General features: G+C 33.4%; 1 protein-coding gene across 1 annotated transcript in view; it reads right to left on the bottom strand.

Annotated features, from left to right (window-relative positions):
• The window catches only part of CFAP47 (cilia and flagella associated protein 47), a gene marked incomplete at both ends in the record, with an annotated part of 427,079 nt that overhangs the window by 314,089 nt on the left and 88,794 nt on the right, over positions 1-24,196 (bottom strand). Inside the window, 5 exons of the mRNA XM_081278126.1 lie at positions 7,986-8,195; positions 10,678-10,873; positions 15,339-15,498; positions 20,795-20,889; positions 23,774-23,915. Of these exons, the coding sequence (XP_081134252.1) occupies positions 7,986-8,195; positions 10,678-10,873; positions 15,339-15,498; positions 20,795-20,889; positions 23,774-23,915 (803 nt within the window). The remainder of the gene's footprint in view (positions 1-7,985; positions 8,196-10,677; positions 10,874-15,338; positions 15,499-20,794; positions 20,890-23,773; positions 23,916-24,196) is intronic.

Raw genomic sequence — 24,196 nt, 5'->3', positions numbered from 1 at the left:
TCATAAATTTTAGTGATTTGAGTTTTCTCTCTCCTTCTTTTCATTAGGATAGCTAAGGGTTTGTCAAATTTATTTATTTTTTCAAAGAACCAGTTTTTTGTTTTGTCAATTTTTTGAATTGTTTCTTTTGTTTCTATTTCATTGATTTCAGCCCTAATTTTAGTTATTTCCTGTCTTCTGCTTCTTTTGGTGTTGGTTTATTCTTCTTTTTCTAGGCTTTGAGATGTAATGTCAGGTCGTTTATTTGTTGACTTTTTCTTCTTTTAATGAAAGAGCTTAAAGCATTGAACTTTTCTCCTAGTATTGCCTTCATAGTGTCCCAGAGATTTTAATATGTTGTATCAGAGTTCTTATTTACCTCTAAGAATTCTTTTTATCTCCTCACTGATGTCTTCTGCTATCCATGAAATTCATTTGGAAAAATAAGAGACCCAAATAGCCAAAGCAATCCTTAGCAAAAGGAGTGAAATAGGAGGAATCACAATACCAGACCTTAAACTTTACCACAAAGCTATAGTAACAAAAATTGCATGGTACTGGCACCAAAATAGACTTGTAGACCAAAGATAGATAATAGAAGACACAGAGAAAAACCCACATAAACATAGTTATCTCATTACTACACAAAGGTGCCAAAAACATACATTGAAGAACAATGTATTTGTTAGCCTCCTCAACAAATGGTTGAAGAAAACTGGAAATCCATTTGCAGCAAAGTGAAATTAAACCCCTCTCCCTCACCATGAAAAAAATTCAACCCAAAGTGGATCAAGGACCTGGGAATTAGACCAGAGACCCCACACCTAATAGAAGAAAAAGTAAGCCCAAATAAATCATGTCAAATTAGGCCTCATCTTCCTTACAAGACTCAAAGCACAAGAAGTAAAAACAAGAATCAATAAATGGTATGGATTCAAACTGAAAAGCTTCTCAGCAAAAGAAACAATCAATGAGGTGAAGAGAGAGCCTACATTTTGAGAGCCAAATTTTGCCACACTCACACGTCAGATAGCACACTAAACTCCAGTGTATATAAAGAACTCAAAAAACTTAACATCAAAAAAACAAACAACCCAATCAATAAATAGGTCAAGGAGCTGAATAGACACTTCTCAGAAGAAGTACAATCAATCAACAAATATATAAAAACATGTTCACCATCTTTAGTAATTAGAGGAATGCAAATCAAAATATTCTAAGATTTCATCTCACACCAGTCAGAATAGAAGTTATCAACAGCAAGAGTAAGTGTTGGTAAGGATGTGGGGGAAAAGACACACTCACACATTGCTGGTGGGACTGAAAATTGGTACAACCAATCTGAAAAGCAGTATGGAGATTCCTTAGAATACTTAGAATGGAACCACCATTTGACCCAGCTATCCCATTCCTTGGTCTCTACACTAAAGATTTAAAAACAGCATACTACAGTATCACAGCCACTTCAATATTTACAGCAGCACAATTCACAATTGATAATTGTGAAAACAAACTAGATTCCCCCTTCAGTAGATGAATAGATAAAGAAACTGTGGTTCATATACACAATGGAATATTAGTTAGCATTAAAAGAGAATAAAATTATGGCATTTGAAGGTAAATGGATGTAGTTGGAGAATATTCTGCTAAGCAAAGTAAGCCAATCCCCAAAAAACAAAGGCTTAATGTTCTCTCAGATAAGTGGATGCTGACCCATAATGGGGGGTAGGCATGGGGAGAATGGACGAACTCTGATTAGGCAAAGGGGAGGGAGAAGGCATGGGGGTAGGAAAGATAGTGGAATAAGATGAACATCATTACCCTAGGTACATGTATGACTGCACATGTGGTGTGACTCTACATCGTGTAAAACCAGAGAAGTGAAAAGTTGTGCTCCATTTGCATCTAATGAATCAAAATGCATTCTGCTATCATATATAACTAATTAGAATAAAAAAATAAACTTAAAAAAAGATTCACACTATAAAAAATGGTGCTTAGAACACCTCAGAGTTCATTCTTCATTTTTAATTATGAACCCTCAATATGTGTTTGCTACTTGTTCCATGAGGAATTCTAACTCAGGTTAAACTTTTAGTTACCTGAAATGTGTATTTGGAATCAACTCTTGATTCTATAAAACACCCTAGGTTGGAGGTTAATAATGGGAAATATTAAGTTTCGTTTGGTATTTTTAGGATTCCTATGAAATTAATCATTTAAAACTTAACTTTCATTCTTGTCAAGGTCTAGCTAAACTGGCAGTCAGGCTATGAATTTATTAAGCAAAAACAAGTGGCACTACTTCATTCTGATAATGACACATTTCTACCGGATATAATGCTTCCTCTCAGCATAAAGTGGAAACCATGATGCAAAATAGGGAATTTCAACATTCTGGCACTGCTTAGAGTCATCTGAACTCTGTGTGGATTCCAAGAACAGAGATATTTTCAAAGCCAAGAATAAACAACAATTCTGAAATGCAATATAAATGATTTGGAGATTATCCAAAGAAATCTTCATCCCCATGACAAATGAATTCCTGCCCCTGCCCCTTCCTCCCTGCCTGTGCAAATCTCTCTGTCTTAGGAAGATAATATTTTGCCTCAGAATAGACTCAACTACTTTCTTAGTAGAAGAATGGCCATATATCTATAGTAGCTACTGAGATTATTCTGGAAAACCACAATACTGTTTCTAAAATTAATGCTGATTCTAAAAACATTACTCAGTTATTGCTTAAGTGTTTGGATTTTTATAAACACTTATAAGCATGTTCTCATTCAGTTCTCACAATAACCATCTACTGAAATTAATACACCTCCTGGTATGCTTCCTCTATTTAATGCATGGAGTTATCCCTTCCTCTTTATCATTAAGTTGGGTATGGTGGTGCAGGTTTGTAGCCTCTCAACTACTCAGGAGGCTTAGGCAGAAGGACTACTTGAGTCCAGGAGTTTGAGACCAGCCTGGATAACATAGTGAGACCCGCTATCCAAAACAAAATGAAACAAAAACTCTTTTTCTCATTAAAATAATTTCTTTTCTTTGAGAAATTATGACATTATTTATCAATTTTTGTCTCTTTCGTTTCAAATGAAGGTCTATGAGGACAGGAGTTTATTGTTACCTTAGTGTCAGAAGAAAACTAGGTATATAGGGGCTGGGGTTGTGGCTCAGTGGCAGAGCACTTGCCTCTCATGCATGAAGCACTGGGTTCAATCCTTACCACCATATAAAAATAAATAAATCAAATAAAAATGTACTGTCAATCTATAACTAAAAATATATTTTTAAAAAAGAAACAAAACTAGATATATATTTATCATTCAGTAAAGATCAAATGGATAAATAAAAAAGTAAGAAAAAATCAACTTGATAAGAATCTTTTTTCATAAATAAAGGGAATAAGATACACCAGGAGTAGGAACACAAGCTTTGTTGTTGATTTTTTTGTTTTTTTGGGTGATAGGAAAAAACTGGCTCATCTTATCATCTTTCAAAAGTGATAGCTACTACATGCTGTCACCAGCTCAGAATCATGCAATGGCTCTTCATTTTCATCCAGGGTAAAAGCCTGAAAGACCCTACATAGTCTGTGCTGGAGCATTCATTAACTCTCCACCCCTTTCTCCTACATTCCTCCCACACCCGTTGCTTATTCCACTTAGTACCACACAGGCCTTTATGTAACCACCCAGAAGATCAACCATTCCTTCCCCCAGAGGATATTCCCAGCTTTCTTCCTAACCCCACCTTCTTTTTCAAATCCTTTTTCAGATCTCATGCCAGAATTAAAGATAGGTAGTTAGTAGCTAGGTAAATCAGGTCTAATATCTAGTCTAATAAAGAAAATGGAGTCTGACCAATGGTACAGAATAGAGGACACAGAGACCAATACACAAAATTACAACTATCTTATATTTGACAAAAGTGCTAAAAGCATGCAATGGAGAAAGGATAGCATCTTCAACAAATGGTGCTGGGAAAACTGGAAATCCATATACAACAAAATGAATCTGAATCCCTTTCTCTCGCCATGCACAAAAGTTAACTCAAAATGGATCAAGGAGCTTGATATCAAAACAGAGACTCTGCATCCGATAGAAGAAAAAATTGGCTATAATCTACATATTGTGGGGTCGGGCTCCAAATTCCTTAATAGGACACCCATAGCACAAGAGTTAATAACAAGAATCAACAAATGGGACTTAATTAAACTTAAAAGTTTTTTCTCAGCAAGAGAAACAATAAGAGAGGTAAATAGGGAGCCTACATCCTGGGAACAAATTTTTACTCCTCACACTTCAGATAGAGCCCTAATATCCAGAGTATACAAAGAACTCAAAAAATTAGACAATAAGATAACAAATAACCCAATCAACAAATGGGCCAAGGACCTGAACAGACACTTCTCAGAGGAGGACATACAATCAATCAACAAGTACATGAAAAAATGCTCACCATCTCTAGCAGTCAAGGAAATGCAAATCAAAACCACCCTAAGATACCACCTCACCCCAGTAAGATTGGCAGCCATGACGAAGTCAAACAACAATAAGTGCTGGCGAGGATGTGGGGAAAAGGGTACACTACATTGCTGGTGGGACTGCAAACTGGTGCGGCCAATTTGGAAAGCAGTATGGAGATTCCTGGGAAAGCTGGGAATGGAACCACCATTTGACCCAGCTATTGCCCTTCTCGGACTATTCCCTGAAGACCTTAAAAAAGCGTACTACAGGGATACTTCCACATCAATGATCATAGCGGCACAATTCACAATAGCTAGACTGTGGAACCAACCTAGATGCCCTTCAATAGATGAATGGATTAAAAAAATGTGGCATTTATACACAATGGAGTATTACTCAGCAATAAAAAATGACAAAATCATGGCATTTGCAGGGAAATGGATGGCATTAGAGCAGATTATGCTAAATGAAGCTAGCCAATCCCTAAAAAACAAATGCCAAATGTCTTCTTTGATATAAGGAGGGCAACTAAGAACAGAACAGGGAGGAAAAGCATGAGAAGAAGATTACCATTAAACAGGGATTAGAGGTGGAAGGGAAAGGGAAAGAGAAGGGAAATTGCATAGAAATGGAAGGAGACCCTCATTATTATACAAAATTACATTTAAGAGGAAGTGAGGGGGAAGGAAAAAAAACAAGGGGGAGAAATGAACTACAGTAGATGGGGTAGAGAGAGAAGATGGGAGGGGAGGGGAGGGAAGCGGGGATAGTAGAGGATGGGAAAGGTAGCAGAATACAACAGTTACTAATATGGCATTATGTAAAAACGTGGATGTGTAACCATTATGATTCTGCAATCTGTATATGGGATAAAAATGGGAGTTCATAACCCACTTGAATCAAATGGATGAAATATGATATGTCGAGAGCTTTGTAATGTTTTGAACAACTGATAATAATTTTTTTAAAAAGGAAAAATATATCTTCTAAAAAAAAAAGAAAAGAAAATGGAGTCTGGTCTGAGCCTGGGAAACCAGAACAAAACCTGGGATATTGAAATGTTAATGTCCCCAAGGCCAGGGCCCAACCCAAAGAATTGTTAATTGTTAATGAAGTAGCTCCCAGCAAAACTGGGATGTGCAAATTAAATCACCCTAGGGCCTTCCAGCTCAAATCCCTCCCCCATAGCCCCACCAGTCTTCCACCTTTTGTCCTTCCTACCAGCATCCCCCAGCAGTGCCAGGTAGAGGGAGATAAGCAAAATAAAGGACAGGAAGGCAGGAAGACAAAAGAAGGCCTCAGATATAAAGGGGAGAAAACCTCCCCTTCCAGATTCCACCTTTCAGGTCCCCTTCTTCCTGGCCTCCCCCCCCCCCCTTTTCTGCCATCCTTTAATAAAGTCTGTTACTTTCCACTCTACACTTGCCCAGGTGTGCTTCTCTGGTATTATACTTCAGCATATGGGGAAGCAAGGACTCATCAAGGTCATAGGCGGTATCAATATTACAATCCATTTCCTTGCAACTGTCTCCTGTGCTCTTTTTCTTTCTCCTATAGATTCTATTAATTACCACATACTAGAAAATTTATATTGTATTGTGCTTTCATGTGTTCATTGTCTATCATTTGTTTCCCTCTCTAGACTCTAAGCTCCATAACCAGAGATCATGTTCTGATCCCTGATATAGTCTCCAGTGCTTTGAACAGTGTGTGGTGCATGAAAGACATTCAGTGTATGTTTGTTGAATGAATAAGTGAATAAATGTCTCGATATTTATCCAGAATGTCCAGTGGCTAATTAATAAAAGTAAAAAGAAGGGCTGGGGATATATAACTCAGTTGGTAGAGTGCTTGCCTTGCATACACATGGCCCTGGGTTCAATCCCCAGCACCACAAAAAAAAAAAAAAAAAAAAAAAAAAAGGAAAAAGAAGGAAAGTCAAGATGAAAAAGGCTGAATTTGTGAGGACAAAAAAAAAAAAAAAGTTGACCTAGCATAGAGCTTGATTTTCATAGCAGCAATGAGAGGAATTATATTTTATCACTGCATTTATGTCTTGGCTCACTCAAAAACTATTTCTACCAGCACTTAAAGATATTTTACAAATAGGCACAAAACTACATAAATCCATAAACTTATAAAATAATACGTATTTTGTTTAATAAACATGCTTTGAGTATTGTAGAAAATGTTGGGAAAAGTATAAACGGCAGCCGTACCCCAGAGAAAAAACCCCAACATGGCACCTAAGGACCTTCTTCCTACCTTCTTCTTTTCTGCAGTTCCCGCCCTAGTGAACTCTCCCTCCGGCGCCAATTTCAAATCTCGCTGGCGGGGAACCTTAGCCCCAATGAGAACTAATTCCTGGGCGCGGGAGCTGATATCTGGAAGAACTTGCCAATAAACGGGTGGCCTGCCATTTATCTAAGCCCTACCATCTCCCCTTTAGTTCTATGTAAGCACACAGCTTTTTGCAATAAAATTGGAATTCTCCCGGCGAAGTGTCTTTGTGTGGGGAATTCTTTCAGAAAATAATAAAATATTTGATTTTTACAAGAAATGCATGTTTTCAATTTGAAATTTTACTTTAACAGCACTTTAACAGCTGTTTTGTTACTGATTTTCAGTGTGTTCTATTTATTTGATGTCCTTCACAAACTATTAATTTAAAATATTTGAGTTTTGTGATATTTTATGTGTATCCATACATAATAAATTTATTTTTAAATAAGACATCTAAAGAGTTGCTGGTAGAAGTTGTAACATTTTTTTAATGAATGCATAAATATTCCTTTGATTTATGCTATTACCATGGAGACAATTTAAGAGTTTTTGACTAGTAAATTTATATATTAATAAAAATAAATGAATAATATTCCTGCCCTTATTGAGTAGACCTTAATAACTATCACTACTATTTGTCAAACATGGAATTTTAATTTTGTGTACAGGGTGGGGGAGAAAAAGACAGAAACACAGAAAAGAGCAAGATGGAAAGAAAAGAAATATCTTATTCTTTAGAAAGTCTATATATGACATATGATAGTGCTAATTTCAAAAGAATATGTCCATAATAAACATTTCTATATGATTCTACTATTACCCTTCAGCATCATCTCTGAGCCTGTTTTAAGAGAATCCATCAAACCAAAGCACCAAAAACACCATCAAAACAAAAGGCTACTTTATCTGCCATACCTCATGCACTATTTTACTACTTACAATAGAGTTATCCATATCACCATCCCATTTTACAGAAGAGGACACTAAGTAGTCTAGAAGTAAGATTAACAATTCCAGAATTTGACCCTAGGCAGCCTAACTCCAGAGTAAATGCCAGTAAACCAGTACTCTTCTGTTTCTTATGAGACCAAATGTTTATGTGGAACTTAAAATAAAAAAAAAAAAAACACTTTATGCTCAAAGCCATTATATTAAATTGCCCCCCTCTAACATTTTATAATGATATAGAATATAAAACTATTATTCTTCACTGTTAAGTATAAAAGTATCTACATTTAAATATCTTACCAGTTATCTCCATCATCATAGAAAAGAATGTTGGTGAAAAATGACACCGGTTTAGATGATTTGAAACTGAGGTGGCAAAACAGCTCATTATTAATTCCATTGTTGGATCCTGTGATGATTCTGCCTTTTGGAAACATCACAGAAAGAGGGTGAATCTCATCATTATCAAGAAGCCTTACTGAAGGAATCTGGAAATTTAGAGTTGAACTTCTGTTTAAAATGAAAAAGAAAAAAAAATTAGCTCAAAATACCAGCGAGGAATTTGACTTAAATATGTATTGCTTTGTTTTTTAAATCATCCCAAAAACTGAAATGACAAATATTTAGATTATATACTTTACTGATATGTAGCATTTTGATTGTTATGTATTTGTATAATTCAATACGGTTTCTTCATTGACTCCCTATAGAAGTTTGTTTTAACATTTCCTTACTTATGGGGGATCTTAATCTTCATTTGCTTTTAATTTATTATACTTAGTATCAGAGAACATAGCCTATAAAATGTTAAGTCTACAATTTTTGAGGCTTACCCTATAACTATAGAATATACCCTGTCAATTTTTATAAATAGTCCATGTTTGACGTAGAAAAATGTGTACTATCTAGTTGTAAAGTTTAGTACTTTATACATGGTAAAATAATGAAGCTTGTTATGTGTCTTGTTCAAATATTTTGCTTCTAGACACATCAATATTTGAGATATGGTTTGAAATATCCTACAATGATTAAGGTCTATTTAACTTTCACTATTATTTAAACTCAGGGTTTATTTAGACTATTTTAATTATGCATACAATTTTAGAATTCTGATTGCTTCTATGTGAACTGTAACTTTTATAATTCATTAGTGACTTTGATTATATTAAAAATGTGCTTATTAAAGTTCTTTGCATGTGAAATTAATACTGCTTCCCAGATTTATTTTGGTTATGACCTTATATTTTTTCCCTCATTTCCCTATAGTGTTTCTCAACTGAGGGTGGTTTTACTCCCCTTGGGGACACAAAGCAATGGGTTGAGATTTTTTTTGCCACAATGTGGGAAAGATGCTATGGAGAAGAGACTAGACATGTTGCTAAGCATTCTATAATGCACAGGATAGGGTTCCATAAAATTAAAAAAGAATTATCCTCCCTTAAATGTCAATAGTTCTGAGGGTGAAAAATTCTGGCTTTATTTTTTTTTTCTTTGTCCCTCTGCTTCATCTATACCTATTTTAATAAGCAGTTGGGTATTTTTCTAATATACTTGAACATTATCCTTTACTCAGAGTAGTTCATTTACATTTTATTACAGTTTCTCTATTTAGAGATGTTCTACAATTTTTGGTTTAATTTTCTCCTGCTGTTTTTATTACTCTTTTTTTCTCCCTTTCATTTTTAAAGTTAACTGAGGTATTGTTCATTAGTTTGTTTCTGTACTGTTTTGTTAGCTATGCACACTCTTAGTATTAGCAGATGCCCTTAAAATTTTATCCTGAAAACCTTTTTTAAATTTCTAAAAGCTTTGTTGGATTAGTTTTCAAACCAATTAATAATTGGAATATTGGAATTTCAGATAATTCCAATACCTAGATTGCTTAGGGATCTAAACCTCATGCTGGTTATTTCTGCTGACTGTAACTTATGGTGTTAGCTATATTGGAAATTTGACCTTTTTGTAAATCCAACAGACTGAATTGTACCACACTGTCTAAATGTGACAGGTAGAAATCTGAGATAATCCCCAAGAGGCCTTCACCTTGGTGTACAAACTGTGTAAATTGTACCCCTTGAATGGGTATGTGACCTTTAAATACGATAGGATATCACTTCTGAGATTAGGTAATATTATATGGCAATAGCAAAGGAAATTTCCAGGTGTAATTAAGGTTCCTAATGATTGACTTTTAGTAAAGCTGACTTAATCAGGTACAATCTTAAAAGGTTTGCAGGTCAGAAACAGAGAAGTCTGATAGATGTCAGACTTTTGTCCTTGGATGAGTTAGCTAGTATGCTGTGAGTAATGGCCACATGGCTAGAACTTTAGGTTGAAATTGGAGAGCTGAGTGTCTCCAGTTAAAAAAGGGCACATTAGTCTTAAAAGTACAAGGAAATTAATTCTGCCAACAACCTGATAGCTCAGAGCAAGACTAGATGAGACTGATGCTTCAGCCAACAGCTTGATTTCTGCTGATTGAGACACTGAATAGAGGAGTCAGCTAAGCCAACCTGGACCTCTAAACTCACAGATAGTGGGAGATAATAAATCCATGTTGTGTGAGATATCAGGTATTTGGGTTTTTAAATATTTTGTTTATTTATTTTTATGTGGTGCTGAGGATCAAACCCAGTGCCTCACATGTGTGAGGTAAGGTCTCTGCCACTGAGCCATAACCCCAGCCCCTCAGGTATTTGTTTTTAAGGCACTAAGTTTGTAGTAATTTGTCACAAAGGAACATAAAACTAATTTACTGGAACTTCAAGCTTGTCATTCCACAAAGAGACATCAAAAATTTTTTACAAGAAAATATAATGAGTGTTATAGATAACTATAAAGGATTATTTTGTGTTTTTAAATATGAAAACACAAATATTTTAATACTTCTTTTCAACTATAAAAACAAGTGAAACATTACATATATCTCTTATATAACAGATGCAAATAAAATAGCACATAAAGATCTGATAAATTCACATTAAGAATTTACCTGAAATAGTTCTGGGGTAAAATGTTGATATCCATCCCAGTTGTTACATCCAAAGGAACAGGAGTAAAAAATATAAATGGTGGATCAAACAATAATTTTGGTGATTGTATCTCTCCAGTCAGACATAATACTCTGTAGCGAACTGGATTGTCATTTAAATACATAGGAATATTAACTGTGTATTTTATACACTCACCTAATTTAAAAAAAAATTAAAATTGCATTAGATTTGGTCACAAGCAAAAAAAATTAAATATTGCTAAAACTTACTAAACATTAAAACATACTATGATATATAGCTCAATGAAGCCGACCAGATTGCCCAGAAACTAGATTTTTTCCTGCTGAAGAATTTAATGCCTAATGACATATTATTGAAAGAAAAATATTTTAAAGTGTACCTTGTCTAGAAATGGAGGAATCTCCTTAAAGTAACTTTTCTCTATTTTGGGGAAAATAAACATACCTAGAGGAAGCACTGCAACAGGACTTCCTTTTAAAATTGTTTTCTCACTTTACTAAAACTACCCATCCCTTTACAATATGCAGGATGAAGATGAGATCAGACTGCCATAGGAACCTAAGGCACTACTGAGAACAGGATGTGCTGATATCAAAAGAATGTGCCTTCTCTCAGAGATTTCAGATAGGGAGATGCTGCCATAGTAGATTGGCGAATTTCACCTATTATGGAAAGACAAGAAACTCCCCTGTGGCAATTTAATTGAAGGAGAGGCAGTTTGCATTTGAGAACCTGGCTCAAGATAGGAAAATGCAGGTTAGTTCCTGAGGATAGGTTCTATCACAGAAAGTGATCAAGGTCCTTTCACACCTGAATTGCCTATGATGATAGTGACTCATAGAGAGAAAAAAAAAATATCTGGTGATTGAGAATTCAAGCTTATTACAATCTAAAATTGGGTCACCAGTGTGGCCTTGCAGGATTGGGGCCATTAAGGTTATTGCCAGAGCAAAGGATGAGAATATAATGGATGATGCAGTGAAATTTCAAAAGTGAAATTGTTTGCCAGAAACAGAAGCAATGAAGTCACTAAAATCATCAGACCCACTATTTCTCTGTATACTGGATGACTTTACTTAATCAAATAAGACCATTATTTGATCAGTCTATGATCCTCAGAAAAACAGTGGTGTCTGGAGATACAAGGGGAAGATGAATAAGAAAATAATGGGTTTCATACTAATGGTGACAAATGAGTATTAGAAACACTGAGAAAAGTAAAAGGCTGTATTTGTATCTTCAGAAGATAAAATGAGTTATATTGGACTATATGTATTTAAATATTACAACTCTGTAGGGAAAAGTTGATTTACTGTAATGAATTTAATGTTGCAAATTTTTAAAAAAATATTTCCATTAGTGCTTTATAATTATACATATTAGTGGGGTTCATTGTTACATATTCATATATGCACATAATTTAATTTGTTCTAATTCATTCCTCACTACTTCCACTTCCCTCCATGCCTGTGCTACCTTGATCCCCTTCTTCTAATTTTTGGACTTCCTTCTATTTATTTATGTCTATATTTTTATAAGTACATTATAATTATACATATAATGGGATTCACTGTGGTATATTCACACATGCACATAGCATAATGTGGTCAATTTTATTACCCAGTTCTTCCTCTTTTCCATTCTTCCTCCCTCCTTCTCCCCTACTTCTCTACTGATCACCCTTCTATTTTTGTGAGATAAAAAAATGTTCAACATAATTAATGTTGTTTAATTATTTTGAAGAGAGAAAAAATCAAGTTAATAAATTTCAGAGTCGGGCAAAGCTTCGAGATTTACTGAATTCTGGATTTTGACAAGGCTACATTGAAATATTATGGATTTCATTTTCTAATGAAAAGACAATGGCTGAATGGGTCTAAAATTTCCTATAAGAGACTCACTTCACCTTTAAGGGTATACACACAGAATGACAGTAAAAGAACAACAAAAAAATTTCACATAAATGGAACCAAAAGAGAGCAGAGATGGCTATACTCATAACAGACAAATTATACACCAAGTCAAAAACTCTAAAATGAGATAAAGTCACTACATTAGTAGTGGGATGAATTCATCAATAAGATATAATAACTAAAAATATAGAAACACCCAATATCAGAGCACCTAAATATATAAGCAAATAGTAATATATGTGAAGAGAGAGGCAGATTGCAAAGTAATAATTGTGTGGAGAAACTTGACTTCAATATTTCATTTTCAGAATGCAATGATCATCCAGACAGAAGATCAATAAGGAAATACTGTACTAGAACTAAACTTTAGACTAAATGGACCTAATAGCCTATGTGGAATATTTCATCAAATAATAAAAATACATGTCCTTTTCAAGTATACATGGAACATTCTTCAGAATATATGTTAGACCACAAAATAAGTCTTAACAAATTTAGATAGACTGAAATCATCTCAAATGTCCTTTTCAACTAAAATGGTATAAAACTAAAAGTCAACAAAAGGAAGAATTTTGAAAAGTCCTAATATGTAGAAATTAAATCACATGCTTCAAAACAACCAATGGGTCCAAGATGAAAAAAAAGGGGGAATTAAAAAGAAATCTTGAGATGAATTAGAATGGAAATAGAATATATGAAAACTTAAGTAAAAGAGCAAAATCAGTTCTAAGAATGAAGTTTATATCAATAAATATGCCAAGAAAGAATAAGTATCTCAAGTTAACAATCTACTGTTACAATTCAAGGAACTAGATAAAGAAGAAAAATCTAAGCCCAAAATTAGAAAATGGAAAGAACTAATGTTTCAGAGCAAAAATAAATGAAACAAAGAAGGAAAACAATACAAGAGATCAATGAATCTAAGAGTTGGGTTTTTTTTTTTAATATGATGCACAAAATTGAAAGACTAATCTAGACTATGTAATTTAACTAGACTAATAAAAAAAGAGAAGATTCAAATAAGTAAATCAGAAATGAAAGAGGAGATAGTACATTAATACTATGGAAGTACAAAGAGTCATCAGATCTTACTATGAACAATTATTGTCAATAAATTGAAAAACCTAGAATAAATGAATCAATTCCTAGAAACCAGGCCTATCAAGACTGAATCATGCAGAAACAGAAAATCTGAACAGACCAAAAATAAATAAGGAGATTGAGTCAATAAATAAATTTTCCACTAAAGAAAAGCCCAGAACCTAATAGATTCACTGCTAAATTCTACCAAATATTTAAAGAACATACCAATCCTTCTCAAGATCATCTAAAATAATTGAAGACAAGGGAATACTTTCAAATGCATTTTATGAGACAAGCATTGCTCTGATTCCAAGGTCAGTCAAAGAAACCACAAGTAAACAAGTAAAGAAAACTACAGGTGAATCTGCCTGATAAACAGATACAAAAGTCTTCAGCAAAACACTAGCAAACTGAATGCAACAGCACATTAAAAGGATCATACATCATGACCGAGCAGGATTTTTCCTTGTGATGCAAGCAATATTTCAACATATAAAAATAAAAATATGTGATACATCATGTTAACACAATGATAAAAAATGTGGAATCATCTCAATGATTGCAGAAACAGCATTTGACAAAATTCAACATTGACTGATTTTAAAAAAAACAAATTAGGTATTAAAGGGATGTATCACTGGGCATGGTGACACACACCTGTAATTCCAGTGACTCAGAAAGTTGAGACAGCAGGATCACAAGTTCAAGGCTAGCCCCAGGAACTTAGTAAGGCTCCAAGCAATTTAGTAAGACCCTGTTTCAAAAGGCAGGATGCAGCTCAGGCAAAGCATCCCCAGGTTCAAGCCCCAGTACTGCTCCCTTCCAAAAAAGGAAGGTATTTAACAAAAGAAAGACCAAATATGGCAAATCTATAGCTCCTCATATACTAAACTGCATAATTGAAGGATTTAGTATGGAGATTCCTCAGAAAACTTGGAATGGAACCACCATTTGACCTAGCTATCCCATTCCTCAGTTTACATACAAAGGACTTAAAATCAGCATACTACACTGATGCAGCCACAATGCTTATAGCAGCTCAATTCACAATAGCTAAACTGTGGAAGCAACCTAGATGAGCTTCAATAGATGAACAGATAAAGAAAATGTGGTATATATACACAATGAACTATTACTCTGCCCTAAAGAGGAATGAAATTACAACATTTGCAGGTTTGCTTGAATCTAGAGGACATTGTTTTAGGTGAAATATTTTATGATTTTGGTCATACAGAATCTAGAAAGTAATATTCAGAGAAGCAGAGGAGAAGATGATGCTCATCAGGGGCTTGCAGGTAGAGAAAAATGGGGAGATAATGATCAAAGGGTTTAAACTTTCAATTATAAAATTAACAGATTTGGGGGATTTAATATACAGCATGGGTAATGGTGGCAGTGTCAATCTGTGGTAATAATTGTACAATATATATCAGATCATTTTGTTGTATACCTTGAATGCATATAATGTTTGTCAATTAAGTATCTTAAAAGACAGAAATGAGATAAAAATTACATTAGTATTGGTTATTCAAATAACAAAGAACATACAGTAGATAATCTAAACTTTTTGCAACTGTATTAAATACTTAACATATGAATAATAAATTGAAATTGTATCAAAAATATAGGAGAAAAGTACTTACTTGGACAGAAAGTTATGGTAACATTACACTTTTCATCTGGTTGCAGATGACCAGTCAGTATACTAAACTCAAATGTGCCATTTTTGAAAGGTTTATCATTATCACTAAAATCCAAAGTCCATTGTACATCTTGTTTTGAGATATTATGTAAGAGAAGATCCTGCTCACACATACACAAAAAGTTTTTGGACAAAAATAATAATATGCATTATAAAATTTAGTTCTATTATGATATCAAATGATGGGACTATGCACAAAGTAAAATGATTAAAAATTCTAATCATAGATAAAATGTTTTCAGTGATGTTAGGCAAACAAAGTGTATGAAAATTAGTTCAGAGTGTATTTTAACAACTATGAAAAGAACACAAAAGATACAGACAGAAATAAAATATATTGAAAAGGTAAAAAACAACTATGCTAGCTAGCAACAAGAAAATCAACAAAAATCCTCATTTGCTGATTGTGAGAATGCAAAATGGTACTGCCAGTTTGGAAGACAGCTGGGCCATTTCTTGTGATGTTAACCACACAACTACCATAAAAATCCTTTAATCCCAAGTATAAATATTTACATAAGTGACTTGAAAAATTATGTGTATACAAAAAAACTATGTGAACGTTCACAATAACTTTGTGCATAATCACCAAACACTGGAAGAAAAAAATAGAACCAGATTTCCTTCAACTAATGAGTAGATAAGTAAACTGTAATATATTCACAAATGAAAAAAATTCAGTGATAAAAAGGTAAACTATTAATTCATATGAAATGTGAATAGATATTCAATAAACTTTTTTTCCTGGCTTTATTTGCTTAAAAAGCCTATTATCTGTCACAGATGAGAAGCAACCAGCACATTTAATAACCAGATGTTGGTTTCTAAATATAATTCTACCACGAAAGGTTCTGGGGTGTCTTGGAGAAAATGTTGTTTGTAGAACTGAAGTAAAAGATGAGCCTGGAACATCTGGTAGTGACAGTAATTAAGAAAATGCTTAAAAATTACAATGATGGGAGCATGTCAAAGGGCTGACCTAAAAAAACACCTAATGGCCAAAGCTGGAAAAGTTTTTAGCAACAAAATAAATGACATCATATTGGAGTATAACTAAAAGTATAAAGTAAATGCTATAGGTGAACTCATACTGATATGCTTAGTAATTAATTAAATAAAAGGGGGAGAGAATATTCTTTCTTACAGAAAAACTACAAATAGTATATGCTGGGGCTGGGGTTGTTGCTCAGTGGTAGAGCGCTTGCCTAGCATGTGCGAGGCCCTGGATTCAATCCTCAGAACCATATTAAAAATAAATAAAGGTTTTTTGTCCTACAACTAAAAAATATTTTTTTTCAAAAAACAAATAGTGTATGATAATGCTCCTTTTCAAAACCCTCTATTCTTTGTGGACTAAAACTGATCACTCACTTCCATCATTTCCATAGTACAGAGTATGAAAAGGGAAAAATACTAACTTTACAGTGGAGAAACCCAGAAGATATCACTAGTGATGAGTCCTTTTGGTATCATGAACTTCTTTCATATGAATTATAAAAAAATGCATTTCACCTTTGTGACATTCCCCCAAACCAATGGAAAATATGAACTCAGTATAGTCCAGTGAAAACATCAGACACACATGAAGGACCTTCTGAAAAAACTGTTAGATAAATTTAAAAATCCTCAAGGTTATAAAAATGTATCAAGATTGAGAGCCTGTTGCATATCAGAGGACACTAAATGGAATGTGGTATCCTGGTTTAAACTCTTGAAAAAGTAGAAGTACATTAGTAATCAATTCCAGACAGACTATTCTTTAGTTAATAACATCATACTAACATTAATTTCTTAGTATGGGAAATGCTTTAGGGAAAAAGAGTGAAGGGTATATACAAATTCTGTACTGTCTTTGTAATATTTTAGTAAGTATGGGAGTTATGGGCATGACTTTCATGTACACTTATCTTTTCAATGCAACGTACCATCAAACTAAAACTATCAACCAGTTTTTAAAATTAATTTTAGTTTTTAAAATTTGAAAAGTACAAAATAATCCATACAACTGTTACTACAACAAAATATAATTCTTCTTTCTAAAGAATGATTGATTCAAAATATATAAGATAAAATGAACACATTTTAATACCAATGCCTCAAGTATTTAAGCATCTAATTAGTTCTAATATTTGTACATCTTAACCATAACAAAGCAAATTTACATATTTTCAAGAAACTTTTAATATAGGTTGCTGCAGTCCGGCTGCAGCAAACTACCCGGGGGGTGACGAGCAACTTGTGTACATTGATACAGCAGGAGTGGGAGCCCTTTATTGTAGGACAGGAGGGGTATATATACATTCCACACAGCTTATCTTAATTAACATAAACTAGATACAGCAGTCAACCAATAAGGAATCTCCACACTTAATGGCTCACTGGCATTCCTTCACAAACCACTCCCTTTGGCAAAATGCCAGGCGCCATCTTGACTTGTTTACAGACCCTAACAATAGGTGGGCACAAAAATCATACCAGCCATTTGAATGCCTTATTATAGCATTCTAAAATGAGGAAAAGTTATATCTCTTAATTATTTCTATCTATAGCATGGCAAATAACAACAATAATAAAAGTATCTACTTCTATTTTCTATAATTATGAGAATGGAACTAATAGTTATCCATAGAGAAACACTTATTACATTGTATATTTAGTATTGTGTTAGTTTTTCTTCATACTTTTATCAAAATGATACATAAATGTACCTTAAAAAGAGTTCAAAAATGCTTATTAAAAGTAGTTGTTCACCTCAGTGCCTTCCCATCAACAGTTCTGCAACTGATTTTAGCCAATGCTGGTTCGAGATTTTATCTAGAATAGCCTTATTCTAAATGTAATGTTGATATAGTTTCTGTTGGGTTTCTATCGCTGCTATAACATGCTGCCCCCAACATAGTGGCTTAAAGAACAGAAAATTTATTATATTACATCCCTGTAGGGTAGAAATTCAACACAATATCACTTAAGTAAGATCCAAGGTATAGGGGTTTTATGTTTGGGATTGGAGTCCCTGATGACTTCATGGCTGTGGCATGCTTGGTGCCTGGGAAAGTTTCTGTGCAAAGGCATAGGATGCCAGGTGGCTATGGTAATCCCCCCCATGCTAGACCTTAATCTTAGGCACATAACTTCTGGGAATAAAGGAACTTGCTTCCTTGATAACTACAATGTTTCACCAAGCTCCTGGAGCTGGCCACCTAACAGTAACTTCAGACAATGGACTTTATTGAGAACTGCACAAAGATCCTAACATTGCATTTATAACTGTGAACTCTAACTTCAGAATAAGCAACCTTACTGATACTCTAAATAATAATGTGGTTATGATACTAATAGCCTAATGTAACCTACTGGTATAAAAAAATGTGGCCACTTGGACAAAGAGCCACTCTGTCACCTTCCCTGCCTCTGCACCTTGTCTCTGCGTCTCTCTTTATTATTATTCCTTATACCAAGGTGTTGGCAGGAACTGTTTTCCTTTCTGAAAGCTCTGGGGAAGAGTCCCTTTTATTGCCTTTTTCAGTTTCTAGAGGTCAGCTGCATTCCTTGGCTGGTGTCCTCCTTCTATCTTCAAAGCCAGCAATACAGCAAATCTTTCTGACCCTTCCTCTGTTGTCACATTCCCCTCTGATACAGTCAGAAAAGGTTCAGTACTTTTAACCATTCAAATGATTAGAATGGAATCGCCAAGATAATCCAAGACAATTTCCACTTCTCAACATCCTTAAAACACATCAGCAAAGCATCTTTTGCAATGTAAGCTAATGTACTTGTGAATTCTGGATATTAGGATTTAATTATGCTTGAGAGCCATTATTCTGTCTGCCATGTGGCTATTTCATGATTTATCAGCTTCAGATTATTGTCTCTTGACTGCCCCAAGAAAGACAAGTATTTAGTCCATTTACACTACATCCAGTCTTCCCCTCACTTCCTATTTTTTTTGATATTTATATTATTTGAACTCTTCTATTAGTCAACTAATAGTTTTAAGCAATACATTTATATCTCTAGTTCTTTTCCTGTCAACCTTTGATACTATCCTTTAGTTACTCACTGTGTAAAATGAGCTTTACTACTCCTTCCAGGAGTTCCCAACTTTTCTGTCCACCTAACTTTCACATAATGTATTGATGCATGCCATTTCACATATGACAAATTATAAATGATAGTATTTTAATTCTGTTCCATAAACATATTAAGTTTTCTCTGTATATATTATGTGGTCTGTGCAAATATCATTCATAGGGAATACAAGTAGTATATTAAAGTCACATTTTCTTCCCCCTGGGGCCAGTGTGATTCTTTTGCCTCTTAAAGAGAAGGATGTTGAGATCTAGATCTTTTTTTTCTTACAGAATGAAATTTTAATGATATGAAATAATCTCACATGTAAGAAGGGATTTTTAACATCTGAAATTAAATTCATTTCACTTCACTAAAGTTGCCTTTCTAGCGCTACATACAAGAGGTGTTTTGTATGCTCAAAATTCTATTAGAAAAAGTCTTATTGACTTTTTTGTAAACATTTTTCTTCAGTTATAGATGGACACAATGATTTTATTTTATTTATTTATTTTTATGTGGTGCTGAGGCTTGCCTCACACACGCTAGGTGAGCCCACTACCACTAAGCTACAACCCCAGCCCTCTTATTGACTTTTTAGGCCCTAAAAAACCAACATTTTTGAATGCCAAAGATACTGATCTCTAACTATAATTTCATATAGCATTCTGCTATTTTTTACAGATATAACATTAAATATTTTCTCCGTATACCTCTTCAGCACTACAGAAGTTCATAAATGGTAATAAGAATAATAATGTACTAGGAAAAAAAGGGTAATTCAAATACAAATGCCTATGACATGTATGTACATGCTCTCCTTTCTTATAGACTCCTATTTTAGAAGAAAGGCAGAGAGATTCAGTAAGCAAAAAGAGTCGATCAATGTAAAAATTATTTTATACCTCAATTTTTCACTTTTATTATTGCTACTTGCCAAATTTTCTTATATGTATGGAATATAGTTCACATTAATTTAAATCATAGCTTCCATTTTATTAAGAAAATAATTTAATTTTATTCAAATATTTTGAATATTCTTATTAAGTATATGCATCTATTTATAAAGTATTTATAAGATACATAGCTTTATATGTGACTATATGCTTTGAAAATTACTTTGAGAAATTATACACGCACACACTACACACATATACACACTTTAAAAAAGTGCCAGTATTCTTGCTCCAAATAGCATAAATATTAGGGAAAATATTGCTCATAGGGAATATTTCAAATCATTCAAAATCCATTTAGTAAACTAAAAATCATAATTAAAAAACCATAATTATAAAACAATTATAAACTGTATAAATTTTCTATACATACCTGAGTTTTGTTGACCTTTTTATTAGCCTCCATCTCATGTAAAGGAATGTGAAATACAAACTCAGTACTGGATAAATTCAATGGTGCTTGTAATACTTTGAAAGAAAAGTAAATATTCTGATAAGGTATTAATAGATATAAGCTCATAGGCACTTAGTATATTTATCTACATGAAACACTGAGAAAATAAGGCTTGCTTCTGTGATTACATTTCTAGCTAGGAAATAAAATTATGTTTAAAAATATTTCAAAAATATCCTGCTTTTCATACTTACAACATTCAATTTTATGAATTTAATAATCAATTACCATTAAATGTTACCAATGAGATGATAAAAGTATGCAATATACTTGATATTGAGCTAAGAAAAATGTATACAGTTAAAATGATACCCATAGTAAAGTTTGATCAATGCCAAAATGAGGAGAAATGAAGAAAAAATTACTGGAATTCAGGACAATATATAGATGGTATATCATATAATATTTCCCAGATAAAACAAGAAAGTTCTAAGAGTAAATGGCTTATTCTATAGAAAATTAGGAATGGGTAGCTATAAAAATACTTAAATGTCTTAGAAGTTATTGTTGCCTGCTAGAAAAACCTATACTTTTTGAAAAATACAACTGAGACATTTGAATTTTTAATAGAAACTAAAAGATCTCATAAGAAATTAGGAAAACAAGTGTATGAAATGCATTAATTTATGATCCTAAACATGTATGTATTTCACACATGCTTTATTATATCACTAGAATTAATGGACATTTTGCAGGGAGCTTAGGATCTGTGGGATAACAGAAATTTGTAGATTGTGGTCACCATTTTATCATACACAATATCTGTCATGAGAAATTATGGAAAAGATAACATTATGACAGATATACAAAAAGTAGTACATATAATATGGCCTTTGTAAATACAAACTGGCAATAGGGGATACACAGAAAAAAATAGGGTGTTTATATCTTTAAAAAGTGGGCATTGTTTTGGCATGTTACTTCACCAGTTAGAAAGTCTTATTTCATTTAAACAAAGAAGTTATATTCTCCCTAGAATAGATTATTAGAGAATCATGTTCTGGAGAAACTGAACCATCAGGTGACTCACCAACTAACACTTCAGACCACCCTACTCCCTCACATTAAAAATGTTCATTGGTATCCTGACTGCTAGATACAGTATTTGGTGCCAAAGCTAGCCTTTTGAGAGTCACTAATAAGCATGAAAGAACAGGTAAAGTTCGACAGAAATAAAAGGAACTACTCTGCTGAGAGCCATTGCCAAGTAGGAATGACGCATGGCATGACCCAGGTCATTTGCAGTGATATTGCATGTAAGGTGACCTTGCTCAAGGACCAGGGCGGATCCGGGTTTAGGGCGGATAAAGGTTTAGGATGCTCCTTGGGTTTAGGGCAGTTCCAGGTTTAAGGTGTATCCTGCTGGGAATAGGGAGTATCCTGCTGCCTCCAGGCACCCGCTCCTTGAGTTCCTGTTGAGTTCTCGTGGGATTCAGAGAGTATTTGGGATTCAGAGCCTGGTGGAGAGCGTGGATTTTGTGTAAAGTGCCAGTGACAGTTCGAGAATAAAGAGTTGTTGTTTGAATCTACAAGATGTGTGGTGGCTTGTGATTTTGTGCCCAGCTAGACTGCAGCACTACTCAACATGAAAAAAAAAGGCATAAAGGAAAACTAAATCCACTAAAAATACAAACAATGTAATCAGCAGAAGAGAATGTCAAAGAAATAATCATAAAATAGTAATAAAAGGAACTGTTTATACACACACACACACACACACACACACACACACACACACACCAGCAAGGCAAGGAATGATCCAAAAATATTAAGAACTCTTGGTAATTTAAAATTGCTAAAGACCATTAAAAATGGGGACAAACAGAATTTCATATTTCTCAAACCTCTAACATTTAAAACAATGCTAGAAACCAAGGGGGAAAGATAGCTAGATTTAACATCAAATTAATAAAAAGGTCTATTGAAAAGATGAATGAAACTAAAGGCAAAAACCAATCTTGAGAAACAGTCACATAAAAAATGAAAAAGCTAATATAATGAATGAGGAACTCATGATGAGTGATAATCTACCTAATTTAGACAGCAAAAACCAGACAATGTTGTTCTTTTTTAAAAAAGATACTTTAAAACACGATTTTTAAAAATGTTAATTTCTTAGGGCTTCCATACCAGCTCTGTACTTCCTAATTAGGGATTTTAAATGAGAGTGAAATAAATTTCTATCACGCACATGCTATTTTAGTGAGGCCTGTCTAATGAAATGCCATGCATAATTATTAACTGATATGATACTCATTCACTATAATTAATGACAATTTAACTCAGTATCAGAACTATAAAAACAAGTATAGGCTTCTTTACTTTCCAGGGGAAAAAACATTCAAGCTCATATGATAAAAAGCAAAGCCAAAGCTTGCTGAAAGTGTTTGAAGTATACTTCAGTTTTATTTAAGAATATTTGTAAATAGTAAGTAAATATTCAAAAACCTAACTCAAAATTTGATTGTACTTAATAATTGTCTTTAAATGTACCAACTTTTCTAGTAAACCCAATCTTTTGGAATAAAAAAACATTTTCTAAAATGAAATTGTCAGTTTTTTTTCATTTTATTTTCAATTCCTTTTATTTCAATAACTTATAATTTGCCTTAATAAATTTAAATCTTCCCACACAATAAAGTACTAAATCTACTTTTATTCTCTTCTAATATATTTTAGCAATTAGTCACTTACCTACAAATATATCTGTGGTTTTAGTTAACATTTAATTCTATGTACTCAAAACTTAAATGACATGCAAGGAAATCATATCATAATCTTACCTTCTCATAAGTCTATTTTTGAAAAGTGAATATCACTCTGATTTTTTAAACTTTTAGATGCTTAAGTAAAAATCTTTGTTTTACCCACATCAGTTGCCTATTTCTTATTACATACCAGTTGCTTGAACAGAACATGGTTTGATAAGTGGTGTGGTCTTTGGCAAATCAGAATTTTTCGTTGACAAATATTCAGTGTAGAGTTCTGAAGCCTTAAAGGAATTAATATAAATTTGAATGTTGAAGTCATATGTTGCCACCTGAGACAAAAAAAAAAAAACACATTATACTGTGACTTTTTTTGAGGAATATGTGATATCATTGATTTGGCAACAGTTTATAAGAACAGTTTTCAAATTAAAATTATCTTGTGATAGTGAAGCCACATTTACTGAAAACAATAAGATCACTTTTTGGGAGGTTAAAATTGTTCTAAAAAATAAAAAATACATAAATATTTAAACAATTCCTATTTATTTTAAGTGAACTAAAAATCCAAATACAAAACCTATAGTTATAAAACTATAGGGAGAAATGTAAG

Source organism: Spermophilus citellus (genome assembly GCF_964194105.1).
Source record: "Spermophilus citellus genome assembly, chromosome: X".
Taxonomy (NCBI): Eukaryota; Metazoa; Chordata; class Mammalia; order Rodentia; family Sciuridae; genus Spermophilus; species Spermophilus citellus.
The sequence above is the reverse complement of the archived record's forward strand: the minus strand, read 5'-3'. Positions and strand labels throughout refer to the sequence as shown.